This window comes from Narcine bancroftii, chromosome 5 (genome assembly GCF_036971445.1).
Source record: "Narcine bancroftii isolate sNarBan1 chromosome 5, sNarBan1.hap1, whole genome shotgun sequence".
Classification (NCBI taxonomy): domain Eukaryota; kingdom Metazoa; phylum Chordata; class Chondrichthyes; order Torpediniformes; family Narcinidae; genus Narcine; species Narcine bancroftii.
In genome coordinates, this window is record NC_091473.1 from 244,204,501 (window position 1) to 244,219,838 (window position 15,338).

The following is a 15,338-nucleotide window of genomic DNA, read 5'->3' on the forward strand; positions in this document are numbered from 1 at the left end:
ATTGGTCGCCTGTAATGCAGCACTTTAAAGAGCAAATCAATAACCACCAAAGTACTTTATCTTGACCATTTGAACCATGAAGACTGAAAGTTAAGATTTATTTTACAGTTCAACACCATGACCAAAGATTGCATTTTTCATGTCATACATAAAAAAATAATGATGGTTTACAGATCTCTCCCTAATGAGTATTTATAGAGACTGTACAGTATAAAAATTTACAACCAACAACTCAAGGCTTGTTCAGCTTTACTCGAAGGCCACACCCATGCCTTGAGTACTGTACAGTCTGCAAGATGCTTTGTGTTACTGATGGGGTGGAACAACGAGTATGGCTACTCTACCAACAAGGAAATTCAAACAGTGGAGTGAAAGCTGGAGCTGATTAGTGGATGAGCAGTGTGAACTATCAAAACATTTCTGAATGATTTCCTAACTTCATACTTTACACATTATGGCATATGAAATGCAACAGTAAAGTGGTCACAAGACACTGCCTGCACCACACTCACAGTCCAGGGTCTTTATTTCCTACTGTTTCTTAGCTGAAAGGATAGAAAAGGGACATACAGTGCTATGGAGGGGAAGAGCAATGCTTCTTGGCAACACATCTCCCTGCAGGACAATGCAATTATTTCTCAGAGATGCAAAATGCTCAATGTGATTTAAGTCAGAGAGGGCATCTTACAATGTGAGTGGGGTGGGAGGGAGAATTGGGTGGAAGAAAGAGCGCAGTTATTGAGAGTTATTGAGAGAAAGAAATGGTTCCTCAATTCTATCACTGCCACGATTTCCAGAATAATCAGTTACAGATCTTAAACAATTGCAAGTGTTTGCTACAGCACCGATCTCTATGGGACGCAGAACAGGAACACCGCGCAAAACCCTCTGACATCGGAGAGGAGTGAACATCCCATGGGATGGGAAATGCAGATAACCTGCATCATGTTTAAACATAAAAATGCTACAAATACTGAAGGTGTGAGTAATAAACTGCATTAGCATGACAGCAAGGGGAAAATAATTGTCAATCTAAATAGAATATGCTCCGGGCAGATCTCGCTGGTCTAAATTAGTCATGGTCAGTCCAGGGAGTAGCAAAGCACAAACAAAATTTTTAGAACCTTTTTTCTGATGAAGAGGAGTTTGCAGATATGGAAACAAGCAGCCAAAAAGATAGCTGTTCAAATTGTTATTTGAACTTAGCACAAGGCAACAAGAAGAATTTCACAACGTTTAACAGAAAGAAAAGGCAAGTCGTCCCATGATGGGGCATGAAGTCCAGACTGACAAAATAATCAAAATGAAACAAATTGCTGCCCTGGTTAATACTCAAGATGTTTCACTTCTTAAACCACTGATGTTCAGGTCTGCAAACAATGGCTAGAGAGTTTATCAGTGATGTTACAGGTGGATGCCACGTGACAGCCTCACCACTGCAGCAGACCCATCCATCCCAAAGGCAGAACTTCCCCCAATCAGAGGCGGTAATCGTTGAGCTGTGAGTAACGCAGAAGTGATAAACCTAGCCAACAACCTGCCAAACAGGGAACCCTGGACTTTCCTTCGTAGCCAGTCAAGTGTGTCCAACGGCCAACTACCGGAGTAATTCCTTCACTTGTGCAAGCGAACCTCGATGCAGAACTTTTAAATAAGATGCAACAGGTGCTTAACAGAAATCAAAGTTTATAAAAAAATAATTTAACATATATAATTTGTTTGCTTTCTGTTACACGGGCCTCTGAACATCGGGTTTTTTCCAGGGCCCAGGAGTTATTGGTGTCTTTCTTGCGGTTGGTGCTGTTCCTGGGCTGGAAGGCAATATTGAGCCGCTGTGTACCCCCTTCCTTCGATCCTGGCTCTTCGCTCCATCCGCGCTGTTACTGGGGGCGTAAGCTGCTGTGGGCTGGCTCTGTGCCTCTCCCTGGCTGCTAGGTTGTTCCAAGCTCTTTGCTGGGAGCCTCTGGTCAGTCCCTGGCAGCTCCACCTTACCGTGGCCGCCCTCTGGGCTGCTGGCTCGACCCTCTGCTGCTCTGCTCGGGTGCAGGTTGGATCCGCCCAGCATCTCCTCCGCTTCTCCTGCCCGCGGGCTGCACGATCGCCCCCGACCTCCTGCTGCCGGCCGCTCCCTCACAACCAATCCCCGGGAGCTGGCGCTATCCTGCGCTTGGTGCTTGCATTCACCCCTCTCGGCCTTCCTGGGACTGCCCGGCTGCTCCCGGGAGCCGACGGCTTTGCGTGGGCTCAGAGCCCTTTTGTCCCTGCGGCCGGCCATCCGTGCTCTCCTCGGGCTGCTCGTGTTCTCCCCTGACTCCGAGGTTCTTTGCTGTGCCACCCTTTCCTGTGCAAACTCGGTGCGACCTTCTTCCCACATGCCCTCAAGGTGGGTTCCAGGCTCTCGTTCTCTCTGTGGCTTCTCCTTCAACAGAGTCCTTTCGGGATCAGTAAGGTTTGGGGCGGAGTGTGGAAAAGATGGTGATGGCAAGTCTTCAGGAGCTGTAGGTAGGTCCTGGAGGCTGGAATATGGAGTGTCCTGGGTATCCAGATCATCTAGAAAATCAACCATTTAATCAGGATTAGAAAAGAAACAAATGGCACATTTAACCAATAAAACATCACCTGCACACACAATCCCACATCTCTCCTTCATCAGTGCATGTACACCCTATACCCCATGATGCAGAGAAGAGGTCAGAGGAGAGTGAAGAGGGCGACAGACTAAAGACTTATGCAATGGAGGGAGATCAGCGCATCACGGTTATGTGTTGAGTGAAAATGAAGATGATGTCATTTATGGAAAGGTGCAATAAAGCAGTGGTCTTCCAAAATTTGGTTAGTGAACTGGTACATAAGCTCATTCAAGATTCAAAGATTCTCGCAGGAGCCAGAGCATGAGAAACATTTATATAGCACCTATATATCAAAAAAGCAAAACATCCCAAGGAGCTTCACAGGATCTGAAGTTTGGAAGGTGAGAAGATGGGTGTCCACTCTGGAGGGCTGGATTGGCTCAGAGGTAAAGAAGACAAGCCACAGATGAGATGTAGTGAATGGACTTACCTTGACTGAACATTTAAGGAGGGGATGAGAGGCTGTTCATATCTTGCAGTTTACTTCTCTGGATGCAACATCACAGAAGAGAAATGGGTCTTTGATCTAATGCTGGTGTTTATGCTTGGTGAGAATTTCTTCAGAACCTATCTCATCTCAATCTTTAGCATGCTTTCCTATGACATTCTCCATCTGGCTTCTCCTCCCATGCATTTCTGCTCTTTGGACCTTGCACTCCATTTCTGATGAAAGGTTGCACTGGACAACAATTATTTTCCAAAACATTTGATAAGCAACTTCAAGTTGAATACAAAGATAATTTCAGATTTGCTGTATCATATAGTAAGCAGGCGCGATGGGCCATTTTTGGCCTACTCCTGTTCCTAAGTTGCAGAAACATTAACTTTTATTGAATTTAGTATGTTTAATTGCATAATATATCTCTAACCCAAGCTCTCAGGTTGACTGTACAAGTTGCACAACAAATGTGAGGAGCCCAGGGTTTGTCTTAGACACCAATTTTACAACTGAAATAGAGCTCATAGGCTTTGTTAATAAGTGCGGTCGTGCTGCATCTTTGAGCCAAGTGTAAACTCACCACAAATGTAACAGAATGTATCGCAGCTGTTGCAGCATTGACGAGTCATTTCTGCTGTACTGAATCTTCCTGAAGGCAATGAATCCTATTGTTAAGTACACTCACTATGCTATTGCCTGAAGGACATTTGTATCAACATGAATTCAATCTATAATCTATGTAATGCACTGCCTCTGTATAGGTGAGCTGCTTTTTATAGCCTGCCTGCATCTATTTTAAGCATGTCCAGGCCTAAGCCAATATTTGCCTCGCACCCGCGCTGTGCATGTCCAGACCTGCTTAGACTGAACAAAACAGCTTGCTTTGTGGGCAATATGCTAGTAGACAAAATATGATAGGAAATCACAAAAATAGGCTACATCTAAAAAATGATAAATAATAGGAACATTTTAAGGCAATTTTCGTGAACAGCGAAATCCATAAAATACACCCAAAGGGGTTCAGCAAGGAAAAATCTTTGTTGTTCAGTGTAATCAACCTAGAAGTCCATTCTTTCTCTTCGACGGGTGCTATTTGACTTGAGTGCTTCAGATTAGAGCATCTGCCATATTTTGCTTTTGAAGGGACTCCTTGTAACAGATTCTTCAGTTGCGCTTTCTCTCAAATTAATGTTTTGGATGGATTTAATTCTAACTATTGGCTTCTAGATCTGGCTTTCTCTCAAGTGGAATAATTTCTGTCTCTACTCAAGAGAGATGTACTTGCTCATTATCCTGAGTCAAAGACTGGGTTCAGGTGGCCTGCCAGAGACCTGAACGCAATGCTGGCCAATGTTCCTCTATCAGAAGGACACTGCCATTGGAGATGGCATCTTTCAGATTTGTCATTAAATATAACCATTCTTGGGCAAGTCCAAGGGATTGCATGACATTGTTCTGAAGAAAAGCAGGGGCCATATTCTGGGTGTCCTTGCAATATTTAACCAGCATTAAAATCTGATTAAGACTTTTATCACAATTTCTGGGAAACCTTACTGTGCTAAGTTTGGCTGTCTCAGTTCCTAACACACTTCATTGACTGTGAAGTGCTTTGGGACATCCTGGGCTCGGGAAAGGTGTTGCATAAACATTTGCTCTCAAACAAAGTTGAAGTGTTAGCACAGAAGGTCCTGCAGTTCAGCAGATTCAACCAGACTGCAGGATTCTGCAAGAAGGCCAAGCAAGTATGAAAAATGGACAGAGTGGGGTTTGCCATGAGGATGAGACCAAGGTCTTGGTGAGGTGGTACACAGGAAGACAACGGAGACAAGGGCAAAAAGAAAGAAGATACACGCCAAATCAAAACTGCAAAAATAAAGTTGAGGGTCTGAACATAAACCAAGTAAAAGACGTGCTGATTTACCAGGTCCCAGGAGAGATGAGAGGAGATGTGAAGCCTCAGCGCTGCTCGTGAGTCGTACATGTCGAGAGGCTGCAAGGTGCCATTCCTAGAGAAGGGGAGGGAGAAGCCTAGGACTAAATGCAACTATGAGAATAAAAATAAAAGTTCCACAGAAGATCACATTTCTGCAAAGCCAGTGGTCAAGAGCAGGCCGAAGAGACAGATACGCACAGACCAAGGGGCAAGATGGAGGGAGGGGGGTCTTCAAAAGAATCTTCTAGCCATTACTGTCTCATGATGGAAACATCATTCAGTTCTATAACATCTGGTGGATTGGGTGGTGGTGGAAACAAAATATACCGCTTTACTATTACTGACCACCCCTACCCCAATCAGTATATTACAACAATATACTCTGTAAAATTAAGACTTAAAGGGGAACCCACCAAAGTCAGGCACCTGACCTATGCCTGGCTTCAGGACCAGATGTGCCTTCCTGCCTCCAGACTGAATCAGCTCGATGGCTCTTTTGTGCGTGATCCCTTGTGTAGACTCCCCATTGATTTCAACAATCTGGTCACCAACCTGCAAGAGTGGAAAGAAAAATGGGGAAAAAAGTACAATCAGACCTCCATATGATGTTGATGTGTCAGGGGAGTAGAGTGTGGATGGTGCCATGTAAATTGGAAACGCCAGTACAAGAGGGGGCAGTGAGGACAATATCACATTTATTGTCAGAGTACATTACATAACATCACATACAACCCTTAAATTATTTTTTCCTGCGAGCAAGGCAGAAGGTAAAGGTTTCATTATTGTCACATAATACTACATTTAGAATGCAACATACATGAAATTCTTTAACTTTGTCTACTGTAAGGAAGACAGAGAGCCGCCACTTTGTCCAGTGCCCCTCACAGAAATGAGGCCCCAGCGAGGAACGAACTAGTGACCCCTTGTTTACAAGGCCAGTGCTCTAACCACTGAGCTATCGGAGTCTCTGAATTACCACTTATTGGCAATGCACAAAAAAAATCTGTACTCAACGTACACATAATACACAAAAAATGTAAACAAACTGACTGTGCAATATAGAGGAAAAAAAGTGCAAAAGTGAGAGTCCTTAAATGATCCCTGATTGAGTTTGTGGGAGTCTGATGGGGGAGGGGGAGCAGCTGTTCCTGAACCTGGTGGTGTGAGTCTGAGGCCCCGATACCTCTTTTCTGATGGTAGCAGCGAGAGCAGAACGTGTGCTGGCTGGTGTGGATCCTTGATGATTGCTGCTGCGAGGCCAGAAGCGATGAGAGGTGATGGGGGGGGGTTAAGGAGAAGTAAGATTCTAAAGTGCAGATCTGAATTAATCACCTGGAACACCACTCTTAGATTATTCAGAATGTAGCAGAGAAGCAAATCATCTGGTCCATTATAGCTACACAATCAGATGAGTCCCATTCCTCACAGGGTGCTCTGCCTTGCAGCACATTTGTTTCTGCAGTATTCAAGGCAACAGCCATCATTTCTTAAAATGCTTTGATTTTGCATCTTTGCGAGGCGTTAACTCAAGAAGGCAACCCTCATTGGATTCCTGGTCACACTCTCCTCTTGCTAACTCTTCAGGCAGAAGGTACAGAAGCCTGAAGTCCAGCACCTCTCGGTTCATTATTACTTGTGCAATGATTAAAAAGACTCATCATGTGTTCTCTCATTTTGAGAAACTCATTATTCCATGACAGAAAACAGCTCAGACCATTCTCCCTCCCATTCCAGGTCAGATACACCCAGAGTACGTATAACATATGCCATCCTTCTGCAACTGGCACAGATCTGCTTTAAAAACTCACTTGGATTCTGCCATCAAGTAACGCTGCACCTCCCTCAGCTAGACGGAGAATGAAGAGTCCCATGTTGTATTCCTTGCCACCACGAACACTGAATCCAAATCCTCGGGGGCCCCTCTCCAATTCAACAGCAAAGCAATCGGAGTTCTGTTTTGCAATCATACAATGGTAAGAGTGAGCAGGAAGACAACGTGGAATGTTTAAAAGCCCTAGCACAAGTAACACCGTGGGTGGCAAGTTGTGTGTTCTCGAGGTTAAATATATATTCATCCACTTCATGTGGGTAGCACTGGCAGGGTTATTGGCATTTACTAATCGTTCTGTTTACCTGTTGGTTACGACTGAGTAACAAATAGGATAGAGGACAGTTGATGATACTTATGGTGGAAGTGTGGTCACAAGACATAGGTGTTTTCCTCCAATTGGTGAACCAGCTGGATTTACCATCAGAATATTCTGCATGCTCTACCCTATCTATCTTATCAGATTTTTAAAATAAAAATGTTTCACAAGCTCAAATGGGCTTTGAACCTTTTCTTGGGATTAATAATCCCATAACATTTACTGCACGACAGAACCCATTTTAGGCCGATCATAATGTTGTTCAGTTAAGATCACTGAGCTTAGAAGGAGATAATCGGGCCAGCTCCCAAGCTAAATTAATCCCATTTCCTCAAATCTCCTCATGGTCCAGTAATTACCAGCATATACTCATGTAACCATCAAATTTTTTGGACAAATTTTTCAGGTCACTTTTGGGGGAGCTCGACTTTTACATGGGTCATACCTACTGCGATAAGTACCTATGTCATTCGAGGCATCGGAAGCTCAGATGGCCAGGACTGGGTGGTAAGTCTGCATTTGAGACACTGAGAGTTCGGATGGGCGGGCGGCCGGAGCAAGGGTCCGTGGTTGGAGCATCGGTAGTTCTGCTGGCCGAGCGGGCAGCTGGGGGTCGGGAGCTTGGATGGGCATGCAGCTGAGGTGAACATCTGCAGTCAGGGCTTCAGGACCTCCAGCGGTCAGGGTGTCGGGAGCTCGGATGGGTGGGTGGTTGGGGCCAAAAAAGGGGGGGGGGGGGTTGACTTTTAAACGGGTCATATGAAAATGTGATTTTTGGGCTAATAAAATGGGGCGTGGGCTATAATAGTATCGATTACAAGAGTATATAGGGTATTTCCCCAAGTTCACACAATTCCAGTAAAAAGTGACTACAAACACTTTAACAAGCACAAAGGAACCTTTGAACCTTTAAGAAGCAGATTCCACATTAAAACACAACGTATAAACATTGCTTTCTTGTATCTATGATCTTAAATCTGTGTATTCTTGTTTCCTGACAGATGTCCTGGATTTAGCTGAAGTGATTCAGTTATGTGCATCCCTCCAACCCAAGGGAGTGGCTCAGTTAGTATAGTGGTTAACGTAATCGTGTTACAGCGCCAGTGATCGGGACCGGGGTTTGAATCTTATACTGCCTGTAAGGAGTTTGTACGTTCTCCCTGTGATTGCACAGGTTTCCTCTGGGTGCTTCGGTTTCCTCCCACTGTTCAAATATTGGGCAATTGGGCGGCACAGACTCGTGGGCCGAAAGGGCCAGTTACTGTGCTGTATGAATATCAATTAATTAATAATTTATTTTCGGTGTATTCCTTTTCCTTGGAAACATTTTAGTGAATCTCAGTGCCCATTTGTTCCCAAGAACTTGGCATCCAAGAATAAAGGTGTCCAGAATGGGGCACAATAGCCTGACTCAGGCCTAACTTGAGGTTCAGTCCAAGTTCCTTGCTTTGACTTCTTCCATTGGACAGCACACTTAGCGCCACACTATTACAGCACCAGCGACCCGGGTTAGAATCTATGTGTGTAAATTTAAATTATAAATATCATTTACAGTCACCCAAGAAAACAGGACTTTTAGACTGGACAATATGGGTGAAGGTACAAGTGCCACAATTTGGGATTAAATCAGAAGAGCATCTGTCTAAACTAGACAGCTGGTGAAAAGAATGTCTAAGACAGACATCTGTCTAAGCTAGACAGCTGGTGAAAAGAATGTCTAAGACAGACATTTGTCTAAACTAGACACCTGGTGAAAAGAATGTCTAAGCTAGACATCTGTCTAAGCTAGACAGCTGGTGAAAAGAATGTTGGGAGAACCAAGATCTTGACTTCAAAAAAAATACATAACCCAACGATTCGGGCTTGAGCTCTTCATCGAGGTATGGGAAAATGTGGGTAGGCATCCAAACAACAGTGAGGGTGTGGGAAAGGATGGTCACAAGGCAAGGGGTCATAGGTGGCCATCCCTCCCCCCCACCCCCCCCCCACCGCCAACTCTTTTGTTTGGACACCTACCAACATTTTCCCATACCACGATGAAGGGCTCAAGCCGGAAATGTCGGTAATGTATTATTACCGTTGCTATGTAAAGGACACTGCTTGACCTGCTGAGTTTCTCCAGCTTTGTATTTTTGCTTCAACCACAGTGACTGCAGATTTTCAAGTTTTAACATTGTGGGTTTTACCTGAGGTCTGCTGCCTGCAGTCTGCGTCTCTCTGTCAGCCGCTGTCTGTGGGTACTGATCAGATGCTGGCTGCCTGTAGTTAGAAGGAAGTGGTTTCACAAAGTCACGTGACTGCGCACTACCCCTTTCGTCTACATCCGTCTTGCTGTTAAACAGAAAGCTTACAGTAAGCCAATAATTTCAAACTTCAGATTCCTCACTCCTTCCCTTCCCATCTCAAATCCTTACTTCCACAATGTGGGTCCCAATGCTCACCTCTCCAGCTCAACCTCCCACCAGACGCACTATTTGAGAAATCAAATCTACAGGAGGGCACCAAACCTCTGAAAGCCAAGCCTGTCAGACCTGCTCCGCCATTACATTCTCTAAGCTCAGTGCAGAACCACCACTGCATGCCCCCTTGAACCCCAGAGTGACCAGGCCTCTTACCTGTTGTCCTGCGCTGGGATGTGCAGGCTTGGAGTTTGTCCCACGGGTTTGTGCTGCAAGGCTGGGCTCTGCCTGGCTGAGCTGCCTCCTGATGGAGGGCCAGTCACATCTTGAAGGAACAGAGTGAAAGCGTTGTTAGCAGATGTTGAGTGCTCATTGCCTACTGATTTTTACACAATTCCTGGTGCGCAGATGTCTACAGCTCCAATCTAGCCTCAGTCGGACGCTGTTACTCTGGCAGAGATGGATTAGTTAGGGAAATGGGCAGTTTAATCGATGATGCATTCCAAAACGTACCGGGCTCGTAGGTCATTTGGGTGTAATTGAGTGGCACGGGCTTGTTACTGGGTTGAATGTCGAAATTAAATTAAAAAAATTAAAATGACGCAGCAGATGCTTTGAAGTCAAGTTCTGATATTAAGGGCCTTCCCTCTCCCATCAGGTGACTATGCATTTCTCTGGAGATCTGAACAGTGTTGTCCATCACTCCTCATGCAGCATAGAATGTTCCAGAGGAGATGCTGGCTTCCAGATGTTAACCTCATACTTTATAATACTGTCTGCATTTCAATTGTACTTTTAAAGTGCTATGGTTCTCGAGTTCTTTGTGCAAAAACTTAGAACTAAGGTAATCCATTGCCCAACACAAACATTCATTGAACACAAATAGAAACTAGGCATCAAATGCTCAACTCTTGGACTGTGTGGAAAAATGAAAGCAATCGGTCCAGAATGCCACAATTATTCTCTCAAAGGAACAAAGCTAGACTGCATATTATAGGAGTGGGAGGCACATCTAGCTTCTTTCACACACAGTAGGAGACAAAACCTGCTGAAGTGTTGCATTTTCTATCAATGTGACCTTCAAAGGCATGGATAGGTAAAAGATGCAGCAAGGGGGAAGTCACTGTGCCCAAACTTTGGGAATCTCAGGCATCTACATGCCAGCCAGTTGTTGATGTGCCCCTTTTCAACTATTGGGGCCGAGAGGTTCTGGAGAACAGAGCAACCTCAGCCAACAAAGAGGCAACCTTGCCAAGTCTCACATCTGAACCGCAGGATGTGTTGGTATCAGCAACTGGCGACATCTGTACATTAGCCAGGATCTAGGATTTACAGGGAGACTCATCTTTCAAAGTTGCTGGAGATGCACCAAGCACAAACCACAGGAAATATAGATCCAAGTATCCCACTGGGCAGGTGGGCCTCTGTGGGTTTGAGAGCCATGAGCTGCTTTTGACTGCCTACCTTCTTCAGGAGTGACAGTGAGAGTGACCGTCTGCCCTGCGTCCTTGATGAGCTGGACAATGTCATGATGGGGCATCTGTACGATGGACTGGCCATTTACTGCTGAGATACGGTCCGTCACCTTCAACTTCCCACAGCGATCGGCTGGGCTTCCCTCAATAATGCGACCAATTTTGTGCGGCACTGCTATGAGGAAAGGAAAGGCAGGAGGGGAGTTAATCTGATTGTGATCAGGAGAGAATTAACGTTCAATTAAAGAAAGCAATTAATTCATCATCTGTGCTTGAGAATACAATATGACAGGTGGGACACAGAACTGGAGCGCCACTTGCAGGGGGACACCACTCTCCTTGCCTTACCTGCCCAATACAGGCCACTTTGGGGGTGTTCCTACTGCAAGTGGCACCTGGCTGCAGCTCAATGGGAAATGCAAAGCCAGGGTTCCAGCTGCGCAGGGGGGAGGGTGGGGGGATGATGGGTAGGGAAGACAAATTTTTTTCCCCATTGATCCTGCATTGAGCTGCTGGTGCCGATGAACAGCCCCAAAGACTGATGCGGCCCAGTGAGGTGGCGGGGCCCTGGCAGCCAGCGGGGCGGGCTGTCAGCAGGTGGGGCTATCACAGCCCCCTGACGGCCCTGCCAGCCGCTCTCTTGACAGCCTGCCGGCCACCCGTCAATGGCTCCACTAACAGCCCTTGGAGATTTTCCAATTAATACCTCACCGATATCCCTGCAGCTCGTCCTGTGTCCTGCTCCCCAAGCAAACTGCTGACAGAGTTCCATTACCAGAAAGTGGGCTCCCAGTGATCAGGAGGAGGGAAGAGATAAAGACAGATTGGCATCTCGCAACGGTGGTGGTGAGGGGCACTTAAAATGGAAACTATGTCCTGCGGTAACGGCACAGTTAGTGTGTGGCGGTTTTTAGTGTGTTTTTTTTTTAAACGGAGGAGGGGGACACCGATGTCAGTGGCAGCCCTAGCACACCACTTGACCTAGATATGCCACTGGAGGGGGACATAGCCTAAGAATTAGGTCTCGGTTTAAAAAAAAGCCTCTTTTTACAGTGGGTAGCTGAAATGAGAATTAAAATTGTCCAAGCTGAGATTAATGGGTTTGTTAGACAAATAAAAATAAATTAAGATACAAATCAACAGTGATTTAAAAGATCTGTGGATAAAGAAGGGTCTGAATAGCCCTCTACAACGGGCACTCAAAAATAATTTACCCTCAGCTGTATTCTCAATTAACCTCCCAACCCCACCCCCCAACAAATACCACCACACGTGACAGATGGGAGGTGCAGGAGATAAAAGAGAATGAGGGCAGAAGAAATTACTTGTCTCCACTCCCCGGAGAAGTCCGTGAGGATACAAGTAGTGCCACTGAATGGCCATTAGGTGGCAGATTACTCTAAAAACCCTCGTCGAAAACTTGAGAAATGTTACACACAGGATAGGAGAATAGTTTCAAAATAAACTTCAGGGAGAATTTATTGTTAAAAACCAAAAACACTTGAAATCGTCAAAAAGTTTTACAATTTAAAAAAAAATTGGTATATATAGTGCAGGGGGAGGGGAAATTGCTCCCATCTGCGATTTTTATCTTTAAGGTGAAGTGTTAAAACATTCTTTGGCTTGGCTTCGCGGACGAAGATTTAAAACATTAAAATATTAAAACATAATGGCTGATGAAAATGACAAGTGATAACTCTAAGGCTCATGGCTGGTGCACCTTTCCCTTCAACCCCATTCCCCTGTTTTCTCACCATAACTAAGGATGCCCAATACTAATCTAGATTCACTTTGATCTGATCTGCTGATGCATCATTCAAAATTCCTTCCCAGCAACCCCATTCCCTGAAGACCACCAGGCTCCACTCACCAATAGTTGAAGACCTGTTCTTCGAGGTGATGATGACAAAGCCAAACCCTTCAGTCTCTTTACGCTGCAAGACAATGTCGTAAGACTGTGCAGGCTCCGTTGAGATGGGGCCTGGGGGGGTTTTGTGGGCATGGTCCGCGTGATTCATCCTTGGAGAGCCATTCTCTGCAGGGTTGGAACTTGAATCTCGACCATCGTCATGCTGGTCCTCTGCTGTTGAGAAAGTTTGAGAGACCAGGTGAGTCGCACAATAGGAGTGAAGCTAAACAGTGGACTTTAAAATCTTTTGCTTGGGAAGATTACCCTGAGCTCACAGAATAAGAATACGGACAATTTGACACCACGCTGTGGGAGCTCGATTTACCCAATTACTTAGCTTCCCTTCTCAGTGCCTTGAAAATTTCCCCCACAAATAAATGTAACTTAAAAAGTACTTATTTCTCAACATACACCCCTTATTGGCCTTCCCCATCTGCACTTGACATTGTGACAGTCAGGTCACTTGTCTGAGTGCTACTGGTACCACGCAACCCAGTACTATTTGTCGGCGACTAAACCAGCACCCCCACCAGGCAAGCCTGGTGCGGAGGGTGGCTAGACACCCTACAGGATGAAAAACAAGCCCTGTCAAAGGGCAGACGAACCCTCTCGTAGGGTCAGCGGCTATTGAGCAAGCGCGTGCCGTGAAGCATGGAATGGGTTTCCTTTGCATCGAAGCTTAGTCTGGACACTGCGCTACAGAACTTCCCCCAGCCATCTTGGACCTTGCCATTTGGTTGGATCAGAGAGGGGATGCCGAGAAGGTGGGTCTGGACCTGTGCAACCCCGTATTCACCTAAATCCATTCACACGCGCACACACGCTGTTCCTTTCTGAGGAGTGCAGTATCCTCACAGACTGGATGAAAGGGACCATCATCATCCTATGGGTTGGATGGTCAGAAGAAGAGAACCAAATCGATCATAGTTAAAATGGAACCACCATTTTGACTCTGCAACAATGAAAGAATTGCCCACATTGGGATGATATGTGACCGGTCGGCTCACTGTGGCCTTCTAGGCTGCGAAGTGCTGACAAAACCTTGAAGTTACTGCAGTGTCATTGCAGAGGTTGAAGGTGGGGCTGCCCAGAAAGCAAGCTGCTTTGTCCTGCATGACAGAATGTCAAATGCTATAGGGGCTTAACTCCTTCAAAAAAACATCATCCAAGCTAGGCCTGGAAAAAGTGCTAACAATTCGAGGACAATCGAGACTTGTGTCTCTGACCCACGGGGTGCGTCGCACTCTGCTCAATGTGGAATCTTCAGGTCTCTATAGTTTTTAACCATGCTGCTGGATGGAGTGATCACAATTATTTGTAGCAGGGTGGGCCATCAAGAAAACCCAGCTCTACACTCGACCTTCCCAGGGATGGCTTGGGCTTTGAACTGTGCTGTCCACACTTGCCCCTTCCAGTCACACTTACCAGTAGGCAGGATGTTTCTCCTGATTGACAATAGCACCTGGCCATTTCGTGTTGCATTTTGCATAAGCTCCAACACAAAGCGGTGAGACCTCCCTTTAACCGAGACTCCATCAACACACAGCAGCTCATCAGCCACACGAAGGCGCCCATCTCGCTCAGCTGCCCCCAGTGGGATTATGGCCCCAATTAGAACCTGACAAGTGAAATGGGAACAAAGAGCAAAAGAAGAGTTAAGCCCCAGATCCTACTTGACTTTTTAATATCACATCACCACCCAACTCGCTGACTCCAAAATGGATAAACTTTCCAGTACAGCTACAGAGAGCATGCGTTACCATAGTATCAGTCAACTCAGCATCTGGCCCTCTGCCTTCGAAACTGTTACTTCTCACCAACATCACAGTCTTTAATGTTTTCACACAATTCTAACAGTTACAGTCAACTGATTACAAGGAGAGTTGCCAAGCCCATTCCAGAGGGAAAGGAGGGGTTTTAAAGTAAGTGAAAAAATACTTACGGGCGTGTCTGGCCCATCACCACCAAGCACTCGGAATCCAAATCCACTCTCCAATTTACGCAGGAAGATATCGATGTCTTTAATGTTCGGAGCTAAACAACAAGGAAACCCAGAAGTTGTAAGAAGTGACGAAGCTGCAGTGAAATGGTCAAAGGGATGCAGAATCCATGGAAACAGGCATAGATATACCCCAGTCACTGATGCAGTGGACATCACTGCCCATTCCAGGCCTGACTGTGTGGTCTATTTCTAAAACTCAGCCATCAGAACCTTATTTGCTAAGACACCAGAAAGACTGGGAGTTGTTCCTACGCCCAACTTGGATTTGGGCTGCATTGTGAAAGTGCTGTGTGTGCTCGTTTTGCCAAAGTGCAAGTACACCATCTCTATTCTTGTAGCCTTGAAGCATACCCATCTAGAATAATTACTGGGTTCTTGCCCTTTTATTTTTTTCTCCCAACTCT

General features: G+C 45.6%; 1 protein-coding gene across 7 annotated transcripts in view; it reads right to left on the reverse strand.

Annotated features, from left to right (window-relative positions):
* Positions 1 to 15,338, reverse strand: part of magi3a (membrane associated guanylate kinase, WW and PDZ domain containing 3a) — a 141,118-nt gene that overhangs the window by 12,511 nt on the left and 113,269 nt on the right. For 3 of the 7 annotated variants that reach the window (XM_069941915.1, XM_069941914.1, XM_069941911.1), the window contains 9 exons: positions 14,875 to 14,966; positions 14,358 to 14,550; positions 12,894 to 13,106; positions 11,013 to 11,198; positions 9,765 to 9,873; positions 9,336 to 9,480; positions 6,811 to 6,954; positions 5,416 to 5,554; positions 80 to 2,550 (listed from right to left, as the gene is read on the reverse strand). In XM_069941915.1, coding sequence (XP_069798016.1) covers positions 1,730 to 2,550; positions 5,416 to 5,554; positions 6,811 to 6,954; positions 9,336 to 9,480; positions 9,765 to 9,873; positions 11,013 to 11,198; positions 12,894 to 13,106; positions 14,358 to 14,550; positions 14,875 to 14,966 — 2,042 coding nt within the window. In that variant the 3' untranslated portion in view covers positions 80 to 1,729. Of the gene's footprint in view, positions 1 to 79; positions 2,551 to 4,990; positions 5,076 to 5,415; positions 5,555 to 6,810; positions 6,955 to 9,335; positions 9,481 to 9,764; positions 9,874 to 11,012; positions 11,199 to 12,893; positions 13,107 to 14,357; positions 14,551 to 14,874; positions 14,967 to 15,338 lie in introns of those variants that run through there. The other 4 variants (XM_069941916.1, XM_069941912.1, XM_069941913.1 and 1 more) reach the window with 4 other exon arrangements.